Consider the following 20,909-nt stretch of genomic DNA (forward strand, 5'->3'; position numbering starts at 1 on the left):
TAAGAGGACAGACCCCTCGTGGGTGCTCGTGGGGGAGGGGGGCCTGCAGACGGGGCGTGACCGCCACGGTGACACGCACTGTGCGCCCGCCTGCACCGAGGCCGTGGCGAGCCGCCCTGCACTGGGACTTTCCAGGTGAGGTCCCTGTGACGCCGGCCAGCGGGGTTTCTCCGATGTGTAATGAACTGTGTTCACATTTGCACAACCCAGTGAACCAGTATTTTCCAAATGACCACTGTGATGTGATGAGAGCATGTGTGTTTACTGTAGCTGCAGCCCACCAGGCTCCTCTGTCCATGGGACTTGCCAGGCAAGAGTACTGGAGTGGGGCGCCATTGCCTTCTCCATTACAGTGTCTAGAATCCAATAAATAATCACCAGGCCTGCAAAGCAGCAGGAAAATACGAACCTCAATAGAGAGAGAAGACTCGACCAACAGAAACACCGGGACTTAAGCCGGGAGCGGAGGACTGTACGGTAAACCCAGACCAACGGGTTCTAAGGTAACAAGTACGAAAAGCAAGGCCTGGTCTCCACCTGCGGAGTGTGGCGAAGAGACAGACCCACGGACACCCGGCAGGGTGCGGGAAGGCCCGCCCCTTCTCGCCTGCACGCTGGTGTGAGCTGGGTCTTCATCACAGGTCTCATATTTCAGTTCAAACAACCTGTTTTGCCACATAGAATGCAGAAATCAGACATTAAAGAGACTTGCAAAAATGTACAACAAAGCTACTTTTCTCACTAAAGGTCTTTGTTTTGGAAGACGCTATTTAAAATGTTATTTTAAATGAAAATGTCATCCATGTTACCATATTGTGGGTTTTTTATGATTAAGTAAATTAACAAGTATTTTACAAATTTATTATTTTCTAATATGGCGAGGATTGGTAGACATAACCCACATAAACAAAAGCTCTTCAAGTTGTCAGGAACTTCCCCAGTGTAAAGGGGTCCTAAGATCAAAATGCTTGAGAACTGTTCTATTAAACTGAATGATCAAGAGCCTTCCAGAAAGCGCGCTCTGAGGCCAGAAGTCCATCTACTCGCTCCATCCGGCACCTACAGACCTGATGTCCATCTTACTGTACAAACTCCCTTGGGAGCTCCAGGAGCTGGGCGCCCCAAGTGCGAGCAGACTGAGGGGTGGGGGGCAGGAAAGGACTCTGCCTCTTGAATGGCTCAGAAAATACTCATTTTATGTGTAAAATATAAATCTTAAAACATAAAGAATGAATAAATAAATATGACAAAATATTTCACAAGTCATCAGTCTGGCAAAGGGTAACTGGGGTGCTATTATTCTTGAAACTTCCCAGTTTTAAAGTATTTCAAAATAAGAAAGGTAGGAAAGGGACGGACTTTCCTAGTGGTCCAGCCATTGACTCCACACTCCCAATGTCAGGGGCCCGGGTTCGACCCCTGGTCAGGGAACCAAATCCAACATACCTCAGCTAAGCACAGCCAAATAAATATTTTCTTGAAAGACTGAAAAATCAAAACTGGCACGGAGCCGCAGGGAAGCCAAGCCCCACCTCGCCCTGCCAGGCCTCACCGTCTGCAGGTCCCCCGAGTGCACGTGGCGCTCCACCAGGAAGCCGTAGACGTCCCCCACGCGAATGCTGCTGTCCAGGTGCGGCTCCTCCAGGAGCAGCTGGCACTGCCGGATCGACTCCTTGGGGTCCTCCACGTAGGTCCTGCTGAGAGGAGGGACAGCCTGAGCCCCAGCCCCGCGTGGGGCTGCGTGTCAGGGGTCAGGGCAGGCCCTCGGCCTGGAGGGCACAGCTTATGTGAAGGTAATCCCATGAGGTTCATGAATTCGTTAGTAAGTCACGTCATAAACTCACTGATTTAACAAAACGTGCTGGTCACTCGCAGGGCCTCACTGGACTCTGGAGGGCACTGGCCTGTCCACGCCCGGCCCTGCTCAGGGTGGGGGGCCTGGGCCGGAGGGCAAGGGTCTGGAGAGAGCGCGCTGACCTGGGAGGTGGTTGCGCAGGGCCCCTCGGGGAAAGGCCAGCACAGTGGTGCCAGGGGCTTGGCGGTTCCCAGTGAGTGTGGGTGAGGGGCACCAGGAGGCCCCATGAACCCGGCAGGCCCGCCCTCCAGTCTGTCCGGGCGCTGCCCAGGGCTGTGCCCACTCCCTCCTGCCACCCCGAGGTTCCTGAATCTGCACATGGAGCCGGGAGCGCCCTCCAAGGAGCCCGGCTCTGTAAACAGCTTCAGAACAGCCTGGGGCTCCTCTTCGGAGAGCCTGCTCTCAGGTAAGGAAAGTGGCCCACACGAGGGTCTCGGAAGTGCTGCACGAGCGGCCAGTAAATAAGAACTGGGGTCCTGGACACGTCCAGGTCTGGAAACAGCGGGCCTCCACCCTGGGCCTGCGTTGGAACCAGGGGCTAGAGCCCCCGGGCACCCAGGCGGGCCGCAGGCTCCCTGCAGGTTACAGCCTCCCCACGCACACCTGCCTCCCTCAGAGTCTTGGGCTGTCTCTGGAGTGACCTTCCTAGAACCAGCCCAGTTCTGCGGGAACCAGAAGGGCCCTGATGCCATGCCTGGGGCTGCAGAGCGCGCCTGCCCACGCTGCGCCCACTGTGCAGCGAGCTCCCAGGGAGAGGGCGCCCTGCGGGTGTCGCGAGCCCCGCAGCCGCACCTGCGCGCCTGCATGAAGCGCTTCACCAGCGTCATCCTGCTCTGCAGCTGTGCCAGCCTGGCCTCCTGGTCCAGCGGGCTCCTGGCCTTGGCCTTGGACAGGCACTTGTAGGCCTCAGTCAGCGCCCCGTGCGCCTTGTCGTAGTTCTGGTACTCGTCGACCTCCACCTGCAGGACGCAGCATCAGGACCGGCACCAGAGCGGCGCCCCGCCCCGGCGCCCCCCAGGCCCGGGCTGGGGAGCGGGGTGGCACCTGGGCGCAGGCGTCATAGAAGCCGGCCAGCAGGTCCAGTGCACGGCCCTTGGTGTAGAAGCTGATGATGGTCTTCATGACCTCGGGGTCCTTCTGCCAGTCCAGGGACTGCAGGTAGTTAGCCGCCATGACGTAGATCTCCTTCTGCCGCGAGACGCCCGCGAAGAACACGATCTTCTCCGTGTCCCCAGACTTGAGCAGCGCCCTCATGGCCTGGACAGACAAAGAGCCGGGCTGGGCCCTTCTGGGCACGCGGACGGAGCGCCCGCCCGACGCGACAGGCGCGGCTTCAGGACGAGGGAGCTCCGGGCTGCAAGGGCCTCGCGGGCGCCCCAGGGGCCCGGCTCGGGAAACTCGCCCCGCGGAACGCGAGCGGGCACTGGCCACACCCACCTTCAGCCTGTCCCCCGCCTGCGTGTACTTCTTGGTGGCCAGGTGGTAGCTGCCCTGGCGCATGCAGCAGCTGGCGATCTGCTCCAGCAGCGCCCGCCGGGCCTCCTCGGACAGCTCCTTGCAGTCCTTGGGCACCGTCATCTTCTCGGCCATCTCCTCGGTGATGGTCAGGTTCTGCTCCAGGCACAGCTGCAGGGCTTCCTGATACTGGGGGCCACAGACACCGAGGAGGGGCGGTCAGCGTCGGGTGGGCGGGCAGGAGGGGGGCTTCCCCGACCCCACCCCCTCCCCTGGGTTGGGGGAGCAGCATGGCCAGGAGGCAGCAGGGGATCTCTCCCTGCGGACGCTCTAGAAGAGCCGAGGAAACACCGCTGGGAAGGAAGGTATGTTCATCGTGGGAGAAGAGACCACAGATCAACCTTCTACCTCAATTCAAGTTTTCAGAGTAGGGGGTTTAGTTACTTTCTTAAAAAAAAAATTCAAGAAAAATTTTCTATTTTTCACTTGAGAAAGATTCTCGGGAAGAAAGCGCAGTGTGACCTTGGGGGGACATCCCCTGCGGAGGCTGCACAGGGAGCCTGGCAGGCGTGCTGCCCAGACGTGGATGGTGGGCCTGCTGGTGCGGGCCTTGTGCACACGTCACTCGTGTGTGAGTGTGCTGTCAGACACAGGGAGACAGGAAACAGGGGCACGTGCTGGGCTGAGGGGGACAAAGTCCTGGGGATGAGAGGCACTGTGGATGCCCCTGAGCTGCACACCCGGGAGCCCCGCGGCAGGAACTTCCGTGGTATGTGTGCTGGGAAAGAGCAGCGAGTCCCTCAAGCGGGGCCTGCACCCAAGAGCAGCCGCTGCGCCCTCCTGGGGAGCAGGCCTGCGTCTGCAGCCGTACCTTCTTGGCGGCCAGCAGCAGCTCCACAGCCTTCTCGTACTGACCGTGCTCCAGGAAGAAGTCGGAGCAACGGGCCAGGAGGGCGGGGTCCGACTTTTCGTCCAGGTCCTCTGCCACCAGCTGTAGGGCCGCAAACTGCTGGGTGGCAAAGGCCAGCTCCAGGGCCTTGGAGAAGTGCCCGGCCTGTGGACGGCGGGGCTATGAGTGTGCCAGCTGGGCGCTTCTGGGCCAGGCCGGGCCGGGCGGGGCGGCCTCACCTTGTGGTACAGCATGACTGCCCGGTCCATCTGCTCGCCCCTCTCCTCGTAGTAGCGCGCGGCCTCCAGCATGTCCTCAGGGGAGCTCAGCAGGGCCAGGTTCATGAGCTGGTCGTCCAGGCCATGCTCCTGTGGGGGCACAGACGTGGTGTGGACCTCCTGGAAGGAGGGTCTCCCCTGGAACGGGACCCTGGAGAGGAAGCAGCGGTGCCCACCTTGCACAGGCGGATGGCGTTGTTGAAGGCCTGGGCACGCGTGTAGAAGTGCACGGCCTGCCGCACCTCATTCTGGCTCTCGTACTGCCGGGCCAGGTGGTAGGAGGCCGCCCAGTTCCCGGTCTCGCTGGCTATCTCGGCGGCCTAGAGACAACAGGGACGGTGGCCTCACGTCCAGCCTGCCCTGCTCCGGCGGGACCCCTCTCTTCCCCGTGCACTGGCCCCCTCCCCCGGAGCACCTCCCTTGGCACTCCCGTGTCCCCCTGGCCCGACCCGGTCGGGGCACCCACCCGCTGGATGTTGCCCTGGAAGCAGTGGACGCGGACCAGGGAGAAGTAGTCCTGGGCCAGCTCGTAGTAGTGCAGCGCCGCGTCCATCTTGGCCTGGCTCTCCAGGTACTGGGCCCACCACCGCCACAGCGTCCTGCGGAGCCACACCTCTCCTCAGGCCCTCTGCCCCGGCCCACAACAGCCGGGAGAGGGGACACCGGGCGGCCGAGCCTGAGCGAGGTCCCGGGGAGGCCCCCTCCTGGCCTCCTGGGGGCCAACCTGGAGGGGCTGGGATGCTCCACGGCACCGCACAAAAGGCTCCGGCGGGCGGCCCCGTGGGCGGGCACTCACGTGTCCTTCGTCTTGTTGACGTACAGCCCCAGGGCCTGCAGGTCCTCCACCAGCATCCGCGGCACCTCGAAGCGGTGCGTGTCCGACTTCTCGTAGCTGTGGGAGGAGAGACGGCGCCACTCACCCCTGCCCAGGCTCAGCCCTGGGGACCTGAGGACTGATGGCGTCTTGCCTCCCGCCTGCAGGCCCCACCAGCATTCTGCCCGGTGGGGGCCCAGGCCCGACAGGGCCCACGCACACAGCCGGCCGAGCCCGGCAGCCCCCCTAGAGCCCAGGGCTCAGGTGCCCCTCCCTGGAGAGCCTTGGACCCCTCGGGGCGGCTCACTAGCTGAGGGCCAGGCTGCAGTCCCCGCTGGCCTCCAGGTGCCGGGCGTAGTTGTAGTAGGTGGTGCGCAGGTGCATGCGGTCGTGGCGCTCGGCCACCTCGATGGCCCTCTGCCACTGGCCTGAGGCCTGCAGCAGGCGGTTGAGGAGGTCGTAGCGCCCACACCTCCTGTAGAGCTGCTCCGCGTCCTCCTGCGGGAACAGTGGGGTGCAGACACTCTGGGGCGCGGGGAGCTGGCCCGTCAGCCAGGGTCTGACCCCCACATCGCCGAGGGGCTGACGGATCCCGTCAGAACCGGGGGTGTCCACTCCCTCACCCCGCCCCGTTACGGCCTCAGCTTGCCCGAGGGCTTTCCTGCTCCCTGCGACCTGACCCAGGTAAGCCCACACGGGCAGGGAGCAGGCTCGCGTGAGGGGCGCGCCACTCACCAACATGCCCAGCTGCACAGCCAGCATGGCCACCCTGGCCTCTGGCTCTGGCTCCCGCTGGGCCTCGCGCAGCGCTCGGGCCCCCCGGGCATGGCCCATGTGCCCCAGGCACACCCTGGCCACGTCCAGCCGCTGCGTCTTCACGCACATGCGCGCCATGTTCTCCCAGACGGCCTGGCTGCAGTGGAAGACACAGGGCTCGGTGAGCAGCCGTCCCTCGTGCCAGGCAATGCGGGGACCTGGCCAGGCACACGGTCCCCGAGGAGGGGGCCACGCGCGAGCCCCACGGCTTCACCCACAGAACAGCCTGGCAAGCTGGGGCCCATGGGCCCTCCCGAGGAGGACGCAATGACGGCCCTGCTGCCTGGTCCGCAGCTGGGACCCTGCCCCTCGCCCAGGCTCCCCTCTGCCACCCTCCCATGAAGACTAGGGGCATCCGGCACAGGCTGCCAGCCCCACCGTGCCCCTCAGAGCACACCTGCCCCCCCCCAACCACCACCTCCATCCCAGGCTGGGCTCCTAGTGGCCCCGCATCCTCCCACCGAGCCCCTGGCTCAGCCAGGAAGTTGGGGATGAGAGGTGGGGGTGAGGGCCCCGGGGGGCCGGCCTGCAGAGCCGCCCTCTGACCCTCCGGGACAGGATCGGGGCGGGGGTCTTTCTTTCTCTTTCGGAGGTTTCTGGCATCTCTCTCCCTCCCACCCCAGCAGGTCAGGCCTCCCCAAGAAACGAGAAACGAGGCTGGTGGGAGGGAGGGTGCTCCACGCCCAAAAGACCCCATGGCCCTGAGGAGCACAGACCAGTAACTCCTGGGATGTGAGCGGCTGGTGGACCTACCCTGCCACCAAGCCGGGCTGGGAAAAGCCCATGGGAAGTGCAGTCCCCGCACGCTGGTCGCTCTGACGGCAGCTTCACCCTGTGTGGGCCCTGGGGTCCGTGCACCCGATGGACAGGCCACATGGACACCCACCCAGTGCCTGTCTGACAGTGCAAACTCCCTGCTGCCCAGGCCCGCATGTGGACTGTACCCTCAACATAAGGGGCAGGCAGGCTCCCAGCACCCGACTCCAGGAAGCCCGGGCCCCGCAGAAGCTCCCGGCACCCGCCGAGGCCCCTCCTCCCAGGCTGCCCTGTGGAGACCCCGGTGGACAAGGCCATGGTGGGCGACAGCTTCACGTCCGCCCAGTGGCACACACGGCACTGCGCTTCTGCCGTGCGTCCCTGCTTTAAGGTTACGCTCCTGTGAGTCCGTGTGCAGGAGCGGGGAAGCCTTGGGGGGCGGCTGAAGGCCCGGCTCGTGGGGGGCAGCGCTCAAAGGACGAGAGGTCACTCCTGACTCAGGTCTGCTCCTAGGCCGGCCACTGGCCCCGTCCCAGCTGTCCCCTCCGCCCGAGGCTGGGGGCTGGGAAGGCGCCGGCCCGCTGGCCCACAGGAGCCCAGGTGGCTGACGGGGCCTGCAGCCTGCCCCACCCGGGAAGACGGAGCAGGGGCTGCCATTCCTGAAACCACTGCCTGCTGTCCAGCGGAAGAGAGCCACGTGAAGACTGGCTCAGGAAGAGCGACTTAAGTAAGCAGGGAAGGCAATGCTCTGCTGCCAGAGGTTATCGGGGAACCTCCTCCTGAGGTGAGTGACTGCACTGTGTGTGCGGGGACCCCAGCCCGCGGCCCCCTTGGAAGGGTGCCCCTCCGCAGGGTCGGAGCTGACGCTGCGAGGAGGGTGTAGGACAGGCAGCACCCCCCAGACACGGCATGGCTGGTGCAGCAGGGGTCAGCCTCGTCTCCGGCCCCGGAAAGAGGGAAGTGATGAGAACTCAGCAAGCACATCTGCTACGAGCCCTGGTGGGAAAAACCCAGAAGAGGCAAAAATCTGCTGGGAGCTGACGGGCCCTGCCTCTCAGGAATGTAAACTTGGCGGCCCCTGCAAGGCGGACCCAGAGCGGGCGGGGCCTTCGGGAGCTGACCCGGCCCCGCTGGGACTCAGCACGGGCAGGCCGGGCTGAGTGAGGTCTGAGAGCCCAGCAGGCTGACGGTTTCCGGGGCGCAGCACAGGGCGCCCCCCCATGGGACCGGCAGACCGCTTGGGCCCGTCAGCGTTGGCAGCAGACGCGGCCCAGCCCTCACTCGGGCTTTGCTGGGCGCTCAGCTCACCCACAACCCCCTCCTGCACACGGACGACGCCTGCTCTGGGAGGGGATCTCCGAGTGTGGGCGAGGGTCTCAGCTGGGAGGTGGGGGCATCCGGGGCCCCCCAGCATGCCAGCCTGCCTGTGCACCCACATGCGGCGGGAGCGGCTGACGGTGGGGGGACACCCTGTGCCCGGGGTGGGCGACTGGCCCCCACCCGCACCACCCACCGGGGCCAGACAGAGAGCGGGCCTGAGGGCAGCAGGCGGGCGTGTGGCACTCCCAGGGAAGGTGGGGTGCGGGGGAGGGTCTCGGAGGCCTCCTGAAGAGGCCCCTGCCTTTCCCATCAGGAAACACATCCTGTGGGCGTCTGGCCGCTATTTGTTGCAGTTGGCTACGCCCTCCAGCTCTCCAAAAACAGCCTCAAAAACAACCATTTCCTCCCTGCCGAGAGACGGGGAAGACGCAGGCGCGAGGCACACTCACACACACGCGCCTCCTCTGCCGTCTGCTTTCCAGGCCCAGCTGCTCTGCGGCAGAGGCGCCGGCAGGGGCTCAGACCCGCCGCCCACTGCTCCCCGCCGCCCAGCTCCACGCCTGCCCCGCTCTGGTCCTGAGAGCGGCCAGCCCCGCGCTCTCCCGCCTCCCTGCCTGTGGGTTTCTGCTCACCGCAGCCTCCGCCCCCCAGGAAGACGGCGCACTCAGGACTCGGGGCTCTCGCTGCTGCCTCTGTGTGCCCCCCGGGATGGGAGGCCCTGGCCTCGGCGCAGGCCTGGCGCTGCTCCAGGTGCAGGAGGCCGGGTAAGGGGCCTGTGAGGCGGGCGCCCTCGCACCTGCCGCCCGGGCCTTCCCGCCACCGCCGCCGAGCATGAGTGGGGATGTCCTCTAGCCAGCCCCGCTGACACGCTGACCGACCGCGGCTGGGACTCTCTCCACGACGCGAGACGGCACCGCAGCCGCGATGACCGTCCGGAAAGTGGTAGCCACAGCCGTGCTGGTGGCTCTGGTCTCTCTCGTCCTCAACAACGCGGCGGCCTTCACTCCCAACTGGGTATACCAGACGCTGGAGGACGGCCGGAGGCGCAGCGTGGGGCTCTGGCGGGCCTGCTGGCTGGCGGAGCGGCCCCGGGGGGCGCCCGGCCCGGGAGCCAGGCCGGGGCCGGCCGACACGCGTGACTGCGAGGCCCTGGGCTGGGGCTCCGAGGCAGCCGGCTTCCAGGAGTCGCGAGGCACCGTCAAACGTAAGTTGGTTTGTGTCACCGCCTCCTTTAGAATGGCTGGCCATGCACAGGGCATGCCGGCTGAGGGGAGAGGTGCTCCTGGGGACCCGGGTGCGCCCCAGGCTCCACGCCCACCCTGCCCTGGCTCCTTTGGGACAGAATTCTTCCTGTGCAGGAGGGCGCTTTTCTCTGTCATTATGCATAGCTGGGGGACGGATACAGTAATCGAAGCAAGGAAAGCGCGTTTTTCCTGGTGGAAAATAAAGATTGCTAATGAGTGAAATAAACAAGGAGCGTAAAACACGCGGCTGGGTTTGGACTTCGTTCCACAGTCGTCAGGGTCCTTCGGGCTGTGGGCAGAGCTGAGGGAGACCCATGGGGGGCTGGCTGGAGGTGGGCGGCCCAGGAGAGACTGGCAGACTGAGGCCTGCGGAGGATGGGGAGGAGCCCAGGGCCCTGGCTGCCCCTACTGCCCCCAGCGGTCCTGTCTGGTTGGTCACGTCCGGCACGGGGTCTGGAAGGTGGGAACCTGACTTTGAAAGTGGGGTCGGGTTTGAGCATTCGCGAGGGAAGGTCCAGGCACACGAAGCCACCTGACACTGAGCGTGCGGACCCGGGGTCCTGGCGGCCAATGGGAAAGGCCACCACCCAGGCTAGGGACAGCCCATGACGGCTGCGGACAGGCCCCAATGCACAGACCTCCTCCTTCTTCTGAAGGCAACTCTCCTCCCGGGAGAATGCAGCTCCAGCAGGGCTTTGGCCGGCACAGGCCTGACTGCCCCCAGCCAGCTGGGCCCCCGGGTCTGGGCCCCCTTGGGAGCTGGCTGGAGGCCGTTGTCTCCACTTGGCAGGCAGAGACGGAGGCTGTGGGAGGCGCAGGGGCCCCGCGAGCCCCTGAGGGGATGCCTCCCCGTCTCTGCAAGCAGAGCCCTCACCACACAGCTGAGGGGTGTCCCATGGGGAGAGGCCTGTCCACCAGCCCCCTGCCCTTCATAAGCAGCGTGCCGCAGCCTCCCTTAAGGCGGGCAGAGCCTGGAGGAGTCGGCCTGTCCTGTGAGCTCTCAGACCAGGGCCTGCGGGATGCTGGCAGGTCCTCTGAACTTGGGGATCCAGGACCTGCTGGTCGTGGGGGGGGTCCTCTTTGGGTTCTGAATCTGTGCTGAGGGGCAGTGAGAGCCAGGGATCAGGGCTCCACCGTGGGCTCGGTGCAGGCCACATCTGCCTGACCCCTAGGGGCCCTGTGCTCCCCTACAGACTCCCCTGCCTCCCGGGGCTCAGGCCACCTGCCACAGCCTCCAACACCACCACGCAGGTGCCCGCTGCAGGCACCGCCCCCGCCCCCTTGCTGAGCCAGGCTGCAGCCTGCCCTGGACCCCCACGGCTGCCCCGCCACTAGTCCTGAGCAGCCGCCATCACTCACTGTCCCACCTGGCCACCGCCTGAGAGGCCCCCGAACAGCTCTTAGAACGCCCTCCTCCGTTACTACGCACTTGCAGCAGCCGGCCCTTAACGACGCCCCGAGCATCAGATGTTTTCCCCAAAGAAAGGGGCAGTCAATGCAGCTGCTCACGTGTGAGCTGCCACCAGGAAGAGGCGCTGACACCCTTCTCACCAGCTCCCTGTGACAGAGCGCTGCTGCCCTGCGGTGTCCCGAGAGGCAGGGGGCATCTGGTCTTTTTCTGGGCCTGTCCCCATCAATCCAATCAGCAGCTCTCAGCAAAACCCTAGCCCAGGCTTTGCCTGATGGTCCAGCCTCCTGCTGAACCAGGAACAAGAGGAGAAGGGGGTGGCCTCGACCGTGAGATCATCTCCGTTTGGACACCCTGGACCCCGTGCCACTCTGTCCAGAGCCAGGCCAACCTGGAGGTCCCAGACCCCACATAGGTGCCCAGGGCACCCCTCGAGGACAGCAGCCACCCTCCCACCGGCTCTGTGCCCGCGTCCTGGCAATGCCTGCGGAGCCCAGCCAGAGCTGCTAGGCGCGTGGGGCCAACTCTGCCATCCCCCGAGTGGCAAGCTCCAGTCAGGGTGTCCTGAGCTCTGGATCAGGCCCCCAGCCGCCCTTCACATAGGTCCTATCCCAGAGCACAGGGCCCCTCGCCACGTCGCTGGCTTAGCACGTGCTGCAGCCCTGACTTTCGACACAGATCAGGCGGGGGTGTGTGTGGGGGGATCGGTCTTGTTTTCCGATCCCCGTTCTCTCTGCCGCTTTTCATCTTTCCACGTGTTGGACACTCTGTCAGGCCCTGACACAATCCTGTCCTTTCCCGGAACCAGAGGGGACATGAATAAATGCGTGTCCAGTCTTGAGCTTTACCTTCACGGCTCCTCCAAACCCAGAGCCACTGCCCAGGCTGCGCGCGCAAGTGTGAAGACCTGCCTTGCCTGGGCTCAGGGGACACCGGCAGGACATGTCCGCCCGGGTGGCTGGGGGGGATGAGGTCGAGGGGCGAGGCCGTGCCTCGGTCCCCCCGGCCCCCGCTGACTCGGGAGGCCCCACTCGGGCCAGGGTGGGCGGGCTCAGGGCCTCGCTGCGCTGGGACCCACACCCTGCAGTGTGGACGCTCCCGGCAAGGCCGGCCAGTCTGTGCGTATCCGAGGCTGAGCCCCGGGACCAGGAGGACTTTCCTGGGCTCAGGTGGACCCCACACTCGTGCTCTGAGCATCCCATCACCCTCAGCAGCCCTCGTCTCCACTTCTACCTCCAAACTCATGATCTCTTAGAGTAGTAGGGCCTTCCCGTAGGATACAGTCGTTTGAAGGGTAAACGTGGTTGCAGAAAGTCCAGGTGAAAAGGCAGAAAGAGCGCGATAAGCAGCCTCCCCAGGAAAGCCGGCGAGTGGCCGAGCCCTGTGCTGACAGGGGAACCGTGTGGCCTCCCGCTCCCGTATGCGGTCAGCGGACCCGGGAAGCCCTCTCGAGCAGCCAGGAGGGTTCCCACAGATCACGAGATCTGCGGCCCTGCCGCCCAGTGTGGGGAGGCCAGGGACCTGAGCCTGCGTGGGGATGTTGGGCTCCTGGGGCCTGCCCTGAGCTCTCCGGCTCCTCCCTTTAAAGGTCAAGGTTCCCAGAGACCTCGGCCATATCCCGTGGTCGCTCTGATGAATACAGAACCCAGGACAGTGAGGCAGGGGCCCAAGAGCTGCGAGCTAGAGCGTCAGGCAGAGGAGCCATCTGTCCGTCCATCTGTCTGGGAGTGCTCCTGGGCCCTCGGTGCTGGGCACCAGTCCACCTGCTCACCCCAGGGCTGTTCCCATGTCTGTCCAGAGTCTGGGGTGCCCGCAGCCCTGAACAGCTGCACAGTACAGGCCTGGGACCTGGGAAGGGTGAGACCTCTCGAGCTCTGAAAGGCAGAAGAGGGGCTGGGAGCGAGCCGCTTGAAGCCCTCGGGCAGGAGGAGTGATCCTCTGGTGGGAAGCGGCACATCTGACCCCATGCACTAATGGAGAACGCCGCCTGCCCATAGCGCGCTGCATCCGAGGCCCCAGGGCAGGGGCTTTTACACTCTGGAAGGACCATGGGAAGGGGCAGACTTAACAGCTGAGGGCTCTGCTGTCCAGCACGTGGGTGGGACGGTATCTCCCCCAGTGGGCCTCTCGATGACACCACCCAGTCCCCGCCTCTGTGGTCCCAGCCCCAGGCTGCCCCCTGTGCACATCCTGCGCGTCTCGTTCAGGGACCAGGGTCCGGGGTGCAGGTGGGTGGGGGCTGGGAAGGGGGTTGTGAGACTCGGGGAGATGGAGGGAGGAGCCCCAGGGGGGCAGGGAGCCCAGCCTGAGCAGCCTGGCTGGTGCCGACCGTACTGACCGCTGCTCCTCTCCCTCCTGCCCCGCAGTGCAGTTCGACATGATGCGAGCCTGCAACCTGGTCGCCACAGCGGCGCTGGCGGCCGGCCAGCTCACCTTCGTGCTGGGGCTGACGGGCCTGCCCCTTCTGTCACCCGACGCCCATTGCTGGGAGGAGGCCATGGCTGCCGCGTTCCAGTTGGCGAGTAAGTACTTGGCAGGGCGGCAGGTCGGCTGTGGCTTCTAAAGTCACGGTGGGCCCCGCAGCTCACCCTTCCGCCCCACCCGCCACTGTGGGCAGCAGCTGGACAGAAATACGCACAGTGGTGGGGTGGGGGGGGCTGCGGTGCAACTCGAGGGGTTAGTGTCTGTCTGTCCGAGGCCTCCCGGCCCTTCCCGCTGTCTAAGGCGAGGTGCCCACGCTCAACACCTGGGTGACGTGCTTGGCTTTTCAAAGTCTCTGGCACCTGCTGTTTCTTTGCCCCTCTGCAGCCACGGTGGCAGGCGACCTGGGTTCACGCTCCTCCCTCGACGCTGCCGCAGCCTGCCATGGGCACGCGGGCACATGGACAGAGGCGGGTGCCCTTCTGAGCCCTGTGGCCTTCCTGGCTAACAGTCAGCAGGCAGGGAGTTCTGGGCATGCATGTGGTTCCCAGCCGGGGATCTACAGGCTTGGGGTTGGGCTCAGCTGGGGTCAGACGAGCATGGTGGGGGTGATGCTGGGGAGAGGGGCGAGGCCGCAGGCCCTCAGCGAACAGTCCAGAAGCCGCCTTGCTCTGGGGATGATGCAGATGGGGCAGGGCCTGGCCACTGCCAGCTTCCGAGGACAAGAGCAACGGCCCCATGGGTGATGAATGGGCCTGGCCAGGGAGGCTGTGCAGTGGCCAGGAAGCCCCGAAGCCGCCCACCTGTGCGCCCCGGGAGTGGGGGTAGGGGGGACGTCCATGCTGAGGTCCCCCCACCCCGCCCCTAGCCTGTCTTGTTGGCCCAGGTTTAACCATCATCGGACCCTGGGCTTTCAGGTTCCTGCTGCCCACGGTGAAGGGCAGGTGGGCGGCTGACAGGACGGGGGCGGGGGGCCAGGCATCCGGCTCGGGGGAGAAGCAGCGCCCAGCGGTGAGGCTGCAGCCCAGCCCTGTGGGGGAGCAGGAAGTGTGAGTGAATCACGGGGACGATGGATCCCGTCCCCCCCCCCCCCTTCCTGGAGAAGCGCAGTTTCCAGTTTCCAGAATACGGCTGACAGCTGGCAGCACTCATGCTGGGAAGTGCCGGGTGGGACTCGGAAACGGGCCCTATTCACAGGGCGGCGCAACCCTTGGCCGGTCACTTCCCTGGGGCCAGGCAGCTCGGGGCGCCGCGAGGCCCAGGAGGACGTACAGTAGGTGTTGGGAGCACAGGGCTGCATCCGCCCCTGTGGTCACCCGCGAACGGGGATTCTGGGGCCTGGGACCGCTGCCCCCTCCCTCCTCCAGGACTGTTCCACAGGTTGCCCTGAGCTCAGCCGGTATGGGTCCGCACCTTGCTGAGAGCCCCCTTCCCCCACGAGGGGTCATCTGGAATTCCATCCCTTCAGGAAGGAAGTGGGAGATTCTGGAAATGTGATTGGAAAAGCTGGATTAAAGACAGATATTCGAGTGGTGTTAAAGGAATAACAGTAACAGCTCTTGACTGGGAAAGGAGCTCCTCCCTGCAGGAGGACCGAGCGTGACACCACACCTAGGAAGAAGTGTCCCTGACACACTTATTTGGAGTTACTGGAAAACGTACTGCGGGTTTGATGTTAAACCTGACATCTTACTTCCTGCAAACTCTTGTTTCAGAACAAAACTGTATTGTTTCCAAGTAACACACAAAAAAACTGAAGCGAGGGAGCCCTCCCCCGTTAACTGAAACCGCTCCTGCAGCGATGGGCACAGGGGGTGCGCACTGCCCACCTGGGCATCCCCAGGCCAGCACTGCCTCTGGAGGCAGGACTGGGCTCTGCCCAAACCCGTCAGGCCGGCAGAGGCTGATGGAAAAAGCCAGGAGCCCGCAGGGCACCTGCAGTCCTTCCGCGGTCCGTCGCCCTGCCTCCGCAGGCCGGCTCCCTGCCCCCGCCCCGCGCCGAGTCCGACAGTCACCCCCCGCTGGGCTGCTGTGCCCAGAGAGGAAATGCACTTGGCCCTGTTTAGACTGTTTCATTGACAAACAGTACAGAGCACAGCGCTGGGGCTTTCTTCTATCACGCGGCTAATTTTAGAGTTAGGTTTTTTCCTGTGCTCTGGTCTGTTTTAAACAGTCAGAGAGAGACTGAAGGGCGCCAGGATATCCTGTCCCAGGAGGGGGAAATGCCTGCTGGTACCTGTTATGCAAGGGAACCTTGAGTCCCCACTGCGGGGCCAGGGGGTGGGCGGGGGAGAGAAGGTGCTCGTGGCTCCCCGGGAGGCGGGAGCATGGGGATCCGCCAGAGAGCAACACCCCAGCAGGAGGAGGCAGGAGGGCGCCCCGTGGCTCTCCCGGTGGTCCCACGGCTGCTCTAGGCACCAGTCCCCCGGGCACGGGATGCCCTGCCTGGCTCTGTCAAAGGGCAGCCCCCACTCCCCCTCGATCAGGGCTGCAAGTCCAAGAGACCCCGTCTCAGACGCCAGGGAGGACCCCAGGAGAGAGTGACCGCCAGTGATTTCACCTGCTGTGCTCTACTGCACTCAGGCCACACAAGAGGGTTTCCAATTTCTTCGCAGAATCTTCCAAGTGTGATTTTCATTTACCCCCTAAAGTTGAAAAAACTCCTTGCTGTCCCTTAGTCCACCCCCACGCATGAGCTGAACATGCCGTGAAAGTGCTGTGCACGGGGGCGGGGGGAGCGGGCGCCACGTGGCAGCCATCTGCCAATGCCGTCCGGCCGGCCCCTCCTCGGACACGAGCCCCTCAGACCTCTCAGGGGTCGAGGGCAGGATTTACGCAGACTGTGTGGGCTTCATGTCTGCTGGCCTCCTCTCTTCACTTCTGCAAATCCTGAGATTTTTTTTGCTGTTGAAAAACTTACCAACACGCTAAGGGCCGCTTACCCTACACCTGAGGAGCAGGCTGACTCTACTGTCCCCAAAGCTCAGCCAGGTGACACGTGGTGGCTGCCCTGGCATCTGAGCTGGAGGGGACCTCCTTGCACCAGCAGACCGCTTTCTGCGCTGTCCAGTCAAGCGCCTGGCTCAGGCCGGACGGCTCACTTTCCTGTCTCCTGCCCCTGCTGCTCCTGTGACCGTGTCCTTTCCCGGACTCCCCCTGGCTGGTGGGGGCGGGAGAGGGGCGGCACTGTCCACACCCTCTGCTGCTCACGGCGCTGGAAGCCCGCCTGCGGCTGAGCCTCAGGGCCCCACATGCGGGGACTCAGCCTGTGCTGCCCGTGGGCCCGTGGCAGGCGCCCGTGCGAGTTCAGGGCTCAGCCCCACAATTTCCATCCACGCCTCCGCGTGGGCTGGACGGCCACTCCGGAGGACGGCCTGTGACAGCTGGCGGAGCCCAAGGAAGCCGGCAGGAAGGAAGAGAGGAGAGGGTGCCTGAACCATGCTGCCCCAGCCGCCGGCCCACAGGAAGGCGCTGTTTGCTTTGGAACATAAGCTTGTGAGGACGGAGTCAATGCCACGTGGGTTTACTGCAACTCTCCCCTTAGACTCGCTTTACTGACATCACGGAAAAGGCTCAGGAGATGCTCAGGAGCAAGGGGCCCTCGACCCGGGCTGAGAGAGATGGACGGCCTGGCTTCAGAACCTCCTCAAAGTCAACGGCCAGTTTGCTTTCAGGAGGATGTGCATGCGGCCTGCGCCGCAGCTGCCACCTCTTCATGTCCCTGTGGCTTTCCACTGCCCACACGTGGTGCATCGCGGTCCTCGCGGCACCTGAGTCTGCTCAGCCACACCGCCCCTGCTGGCCGAGGGTGGACGCGATGAGCGCCGTCCTGCTAGAAAGCCACCCGCACGGCTCACTGCAGACAGCAGAGAACGCTGCTCAAGACAAAGCGCAAGAGGCGGGGCGCGGCCTGCTCAAGCCACTGACAAGCGTCCCTCCGAGAGGCTGCGCTCACCTGCCCCCGCCTCTTTGCAGCCGTGTGTGCAGAGCTGCCTGTTCACACGCCAGTTCATGCTGCTTTCACCTGGTAACATAAGAGCACCTCCGGTGAACTTGCAGACGAAGCGACAGGCTGAGGAAATGGCAGCAGAGTAGCCGCCTGCCCTGCTTCCTCCGAAACAGAGGGTGTGCTCCAGCCCTCTCAGCGTCGGAGGCTTCCAGGGTCCTGGTATCAGAGGCCCAGCCCCTTGTCCTAAACGCCACGTGGGGGGTGCTGCACCTTGAGGGGGGGCCCTGGATCAAGGGGTGGTGATGCCCAGCCGTGCACTGAGGGGCCAGGACAGGAGGACCGGAGGCAGCCTGCCCCCAGCTGATGGACACAGGACGCGGCACCAGGAAAGTGGGGGAGGGCAGCGTGTGCGGTGAAGGCGGACGCGAGGCCCGGTCAAGTCCCGAGGGCAGGAGACGCGAGCGGGGATGACACGTGTCCTCTACGGCCTCCGCGGGGCGACCATGCAGCCGTGGGGAGTCACGTCCTCAGAGCCGTGACGCGCTCCAAGAAGCCCCCGTTAGTTGAAGAAGGAAAGGTTAGCTGCACTTCCAGAACCTTCTAGACGTCCTACTGTGAACCTTACATAGACAAGGCTCAGGAGACACGCATGTGCTGCTGAAGACACACGCGTGACACTGGGAAGCCTGCGTTTGCTGCCCTGGCCCGTTAGTGGTTGCTGCCCATCAGCTGAGCCCGTCTGGAGTGAGCACTGGAGCTGGGCGCCTGAGGCTCGCACCCAGCGCTCCGTCTCTGATGACCGTGTTCCAGATGCTGCTGGCTTGGGTCACAGTCGTGTTTCCTGTGACCTGTGACAAGCAGGGTCTTACTCAGGCGTGTCCTGGCAGTAGGTCTCGGGTCCCCTGGCCATGTGTACGCCCCGTCAGCGTGCCCTGCCCTGGTCTCAGCCAGGCCTCTCTAGGTCGGGGTCTCACGACTCACAGGCCTCCACTTATGAATTCAAGGTCCTCTGTCCATCAGTGATGCAAAGCCACCCACGTGAGACTGGCCCAGTGCTTTCGCCCGCCCCCTGGGGATGGGCACCACCACATAACAGATCCTCGTGCAACATGTACGAGCCAGGCGAAGCTTCCCTAAGACAGGGCAACGGGCTCAGAGCACTGTGGAGAGAGAGGCTGGGGGAGTCCCCCGCCCCACTCCCCCTCCCCCCGACACGGCTGGCATGCTGACTCGCCACCCCACCCCATCCCCTGCTCTCTGAGTCCTGTTGACAGAAGGCCCAACAAGCGCCAGACACCGTGACGAGGGGACACAGAGTGCTTCCGCCTTCGTTTCACAGAACACAGGCCCAAACCCCTCCCGTCACGAACGCAGAACCGGCAGCACGAGACGGCGGGCGTGGCTGTCGGTCCTGGCGGGCACATAAGTGCCGGGAGTTTCTTGCCGCCAGTGTGCATGACAAACAGAACCCATTATTTCTAACAGAAAGAGAGCATGGACAGTGTCAGGTGTGACAAGGTCCACCGAGTGCCGTGGAGAATGAGCACAGGGCTTGTCAGCGCCACTGCTGCCGAGCACGTGACCCACGCAGCACAGATGTTTGAGCCAGACTTTCCAGAAGGCGCAGAGAACGCGAGACCATAACGCTTGTGCTTCGAGAAAAGCCCAGCCTGCGCCCGACACCCAGTCAGGATGTGGCTATTAGAACTGAGCACGGGCACCACTGCGACGACCCTCCGCCCCGGGGCCACCCCAGCTCGTGCGTGGCCTGGTTTCCTGAGGAAAGCGGGTGGGGGGGACTGGCAGGACCAGAGTGCGGATGTCATGGCGCAGAAACTTGGCGGGCTTGGCTGGCCAGGGCCCAGGGCAGGGGCCGAGACAGTCTAGGAGGGGTGGGGAGTCCCATCTGGACCCTCCGGATCCCCGAGGGCTTTTGTCCTCATCAGGCACATTCGGTTCCTTTGAAACAGACTCAGCCTGGTTGGCACAGGAGAGGGGCTGCCGGGGCCACCTGGCGCGGGGCTGATGACCCAGGGCTGGGAGGAGGGGCAGGCTCTGGACAGCTTCCTGAGCAGCAGGACCGCTGCCTCTCCCCCCATCCTAGGCACCAGGGCTTCTGGCCCAGACTCAGACCTGAACTCTCCCAAACGTCAGTGCTTGTTGGCTTAGCCTACAGCCCCTGGGTGTAAAATCCCAGTCTTCTTATCGTAGGAACCAAAAGATAAGTCTGTGGAGCCCTGAGAGACAGAACCATGTCTCTCAGTGATGACGGGGCAACACGAACAGCTGACAGAGGGGGGCGAGGCCGCACAGGGCGCTGTGCAGTCCTGGACGCCCACCACCTTGGGCCCAGCATCATTTGAAGAAAGACAGGGATGAGGGGGACGGGACGGGGCGGGGATGCTCCAGAGCCAGCTGCAGCTGCTCGGAGGGCAGAGGAGACACCCGGAGCCCGGCTCCCGGGCCCCCTGCCTGCTCAGTGTGCTAGGAATAAGAGAACTCTTAAGGACGGGAATTCAACTAAGTCACACACCAGTCTGAGCTGTTCCCAGGTACAACGTAGGAAACACATGTGTTTCCCTTCATTTTGAATGAATCAGGCGTTTACAGGCCTGGCGGACCTCACACGGAGTCACTGCTGGGCCATTCGGGGTGAGGAAGCGGGTGTCTGCGTCCCCTCTGCTGGGGGCGGCGGCGGCCGAGGCCAGACACCTGCCAGGGCTCAGGAACCACCTAAGCCCCAAGACTGGGCCTGGCTGGGACAGACGCCCCACCAGACCCATGGGCCCCATTGAACACAGCCGACCCAGAGGTGGGGCATGGGGCGGGACAGGGTCAGCGGAGGAGTCCGGGCGGGGAGCAGGGCCCTCCAGCGGCTGCTTCACCCCAGGCTTCGTCTGCAGGTTTCGTCCTGGTCATCGGGCTGGTGACGTTCTACCGCATCGGACCCTACACCAGCCTGTCCTGGTCATGCTACCTGAACATCGGCGCCTGTCTGCTGGCCACCCTGGCCGCTGCCATGCTCATCTGGAACGTCCTGCACCGGCGGGAGGACTGCACGGCTCCCCGCGTGATCGTCATCAGCCGATCCCTGACCGCACGCTTTCGCCGCGGGCTGGACAACGACTATGTGGAGTCGCCGTGCTGAGGGTGAACCCCTCCACCTCGGGACCATCTGGGAAGTGGGGCACTGCTCCCCACTTGAACACACACACCACACGCATTGACCACGTTATCCACGGACACGGGGCTTGACCACATGGCATCAGCACCCTCCCCTGCGGCCCGCGTCACGTTCCTGCACGGCCTTGGGCTCGGCCCTGGCCCATGTTAATTTATTCAGCATCTGCCGAGAGGGGCGTCCTGGGCCCTAACTACTCTGATAAAACAGAACACAGGGAAAGATTGTGACCTGCACAGACCTTCTTCTAGGGACTCAGAATTCACAGTCAGATGGTCACAGCTTTACAACAGCATTGTGTAAGTGAGGTCCATTTACTCCTGATTATCCTTCTAAGTTAAAATAAAATGCCAACCTCTCACCATGGCTTAAAGCTTGTGTTTTACCTGCTACACTGCCACGTGGTGAGGAATCGGTCCAGTCCTGTAGTTTTGTAGGCTGACTGTCAGAGAAGGTCCTGGGCAGCGTGGCTGCGGGTCACTCACGCCTCACTCACGCCTCCACTCACAAGTCCCCCTCCCTA

The 20,909-nt window shown here is 64.0% G+C and overlaps 2 protein-coding genes across 9 annotated transcripts in view; one reads left to right on the forward strand and one right to left on the reverse strand.

Moving 5' to 3' along the window:
* IFT140 (intraflagellar transport 140) overlaps positions 1-20,909 on the reverse strand; it is a 57,111-nt gene that overhangs the window by 4,401 nt on the left and 31,801 nt on the right. For 6 of the 8 annotated variants that reach the window (XM_042240095.2, XM_042240096.2, XM_042240098.2 and 3 more), the window contains exons 20-30: positions 6,027-6,204; positions 5,599-5,789; positions 5,274-5,369; positions 4,944-5,076; positions 4,654-4,797; positions 4,439-4,567; positions 4,182-4,364; positions 3,293-3,499; positions 2,900-3,112; positions 2,648-2,814; positions 1,553-1,697 (exon numbers count right to left, since the gene is read on the reverse strand). In XM_042240095.2, the coding sequence (XP_042096029.1) occupies positions 1,553-1,697; positions 2,648-2,814; positions 2,900-3,112; positions 3,293-3,499; positions 4,182-4,364; positions 4,439-4,567; positions 4,654-4,797; positions 4,944-5,076; positions 5,274-5,369; positions 5,599-5,789; positions 6,027-6,204 (1,786 nt within the window). The remainder of the gene's footprint in view (positions 1-1,552; positions 1,698-2,647; positions 2,815-2,899; positions 3,113-3,292; positions 3,500-4,181; positions 4,365-4,438; positions 4,568-4,653; positions 4,798-4,943; positions 5,077-5,273; positions 5,370-5,598; positions 5,790-6,026; positions 6,205-20,909) is intronic. The other 2 variants (XM_042240097.2, XM_042240099.1) reach the window with 1 other exon arrangement.
* TMEM204 (transmembrane protein 204) lies at positions 8,582-20,747 on the forward strand. Its single transcript, XM_027961769.3, has 3 exons — positions 8,582-9,387; positions 13,202-13,357; positions 20,109-20,747. The coding sequence occupies exons 1-3, from the start codon at positions 9,108-9,110 to the stop codon at positions 20,351-20,353; spliced, it is 681 nt and encodes a 226-aa protein (XP_027817570.1). The 5' UTR covers positions 8,582-9,107; the 3' UTR covers positions 20,354-20,747.

Source organism: Ovis aries, chromosome 24, assembly GCF_016772045.2.
Source record: "Ovis aries strain OAR_USU_Benz2616 breed Rambouillet chromosome 24, ARS-UI_Ramb_v3.0, whole genome shotgun sequence".
Taxonomy (NCBI): domain Eukaryota; kingdom Metazoa; phylum Chordata; class Mammalia; order Artiodactyla; family Bovidae; genus Ovis; species Ovis aries.

Excerpts from the sequence above, each read along its gene's own strand:
- TMEM204 (XM_027961769.3), top strand. The coding sequence starts at position 9,108 with ATGACCGTCCGGAAAGTGGTAGCCACAGCCGTGCTGGTGGCTCTGGTC. Across the intron at positions 9,388-13,201 it reads GTCGCGAGGCACCGTCAAAC|TGCAGTTCGACATGATGCGA; the intron begins GTAAGTTGGTTT and ends CCTGCCCCGCAG. Across the intron at positions 13,358-20,108 it reads TGCCGCGTTCCAGTTGGCGA|GTTTCGTCCTGGTCATCGGG; the intron begins GTAAGTACTTGG and ends CTTCGTCTGCAG.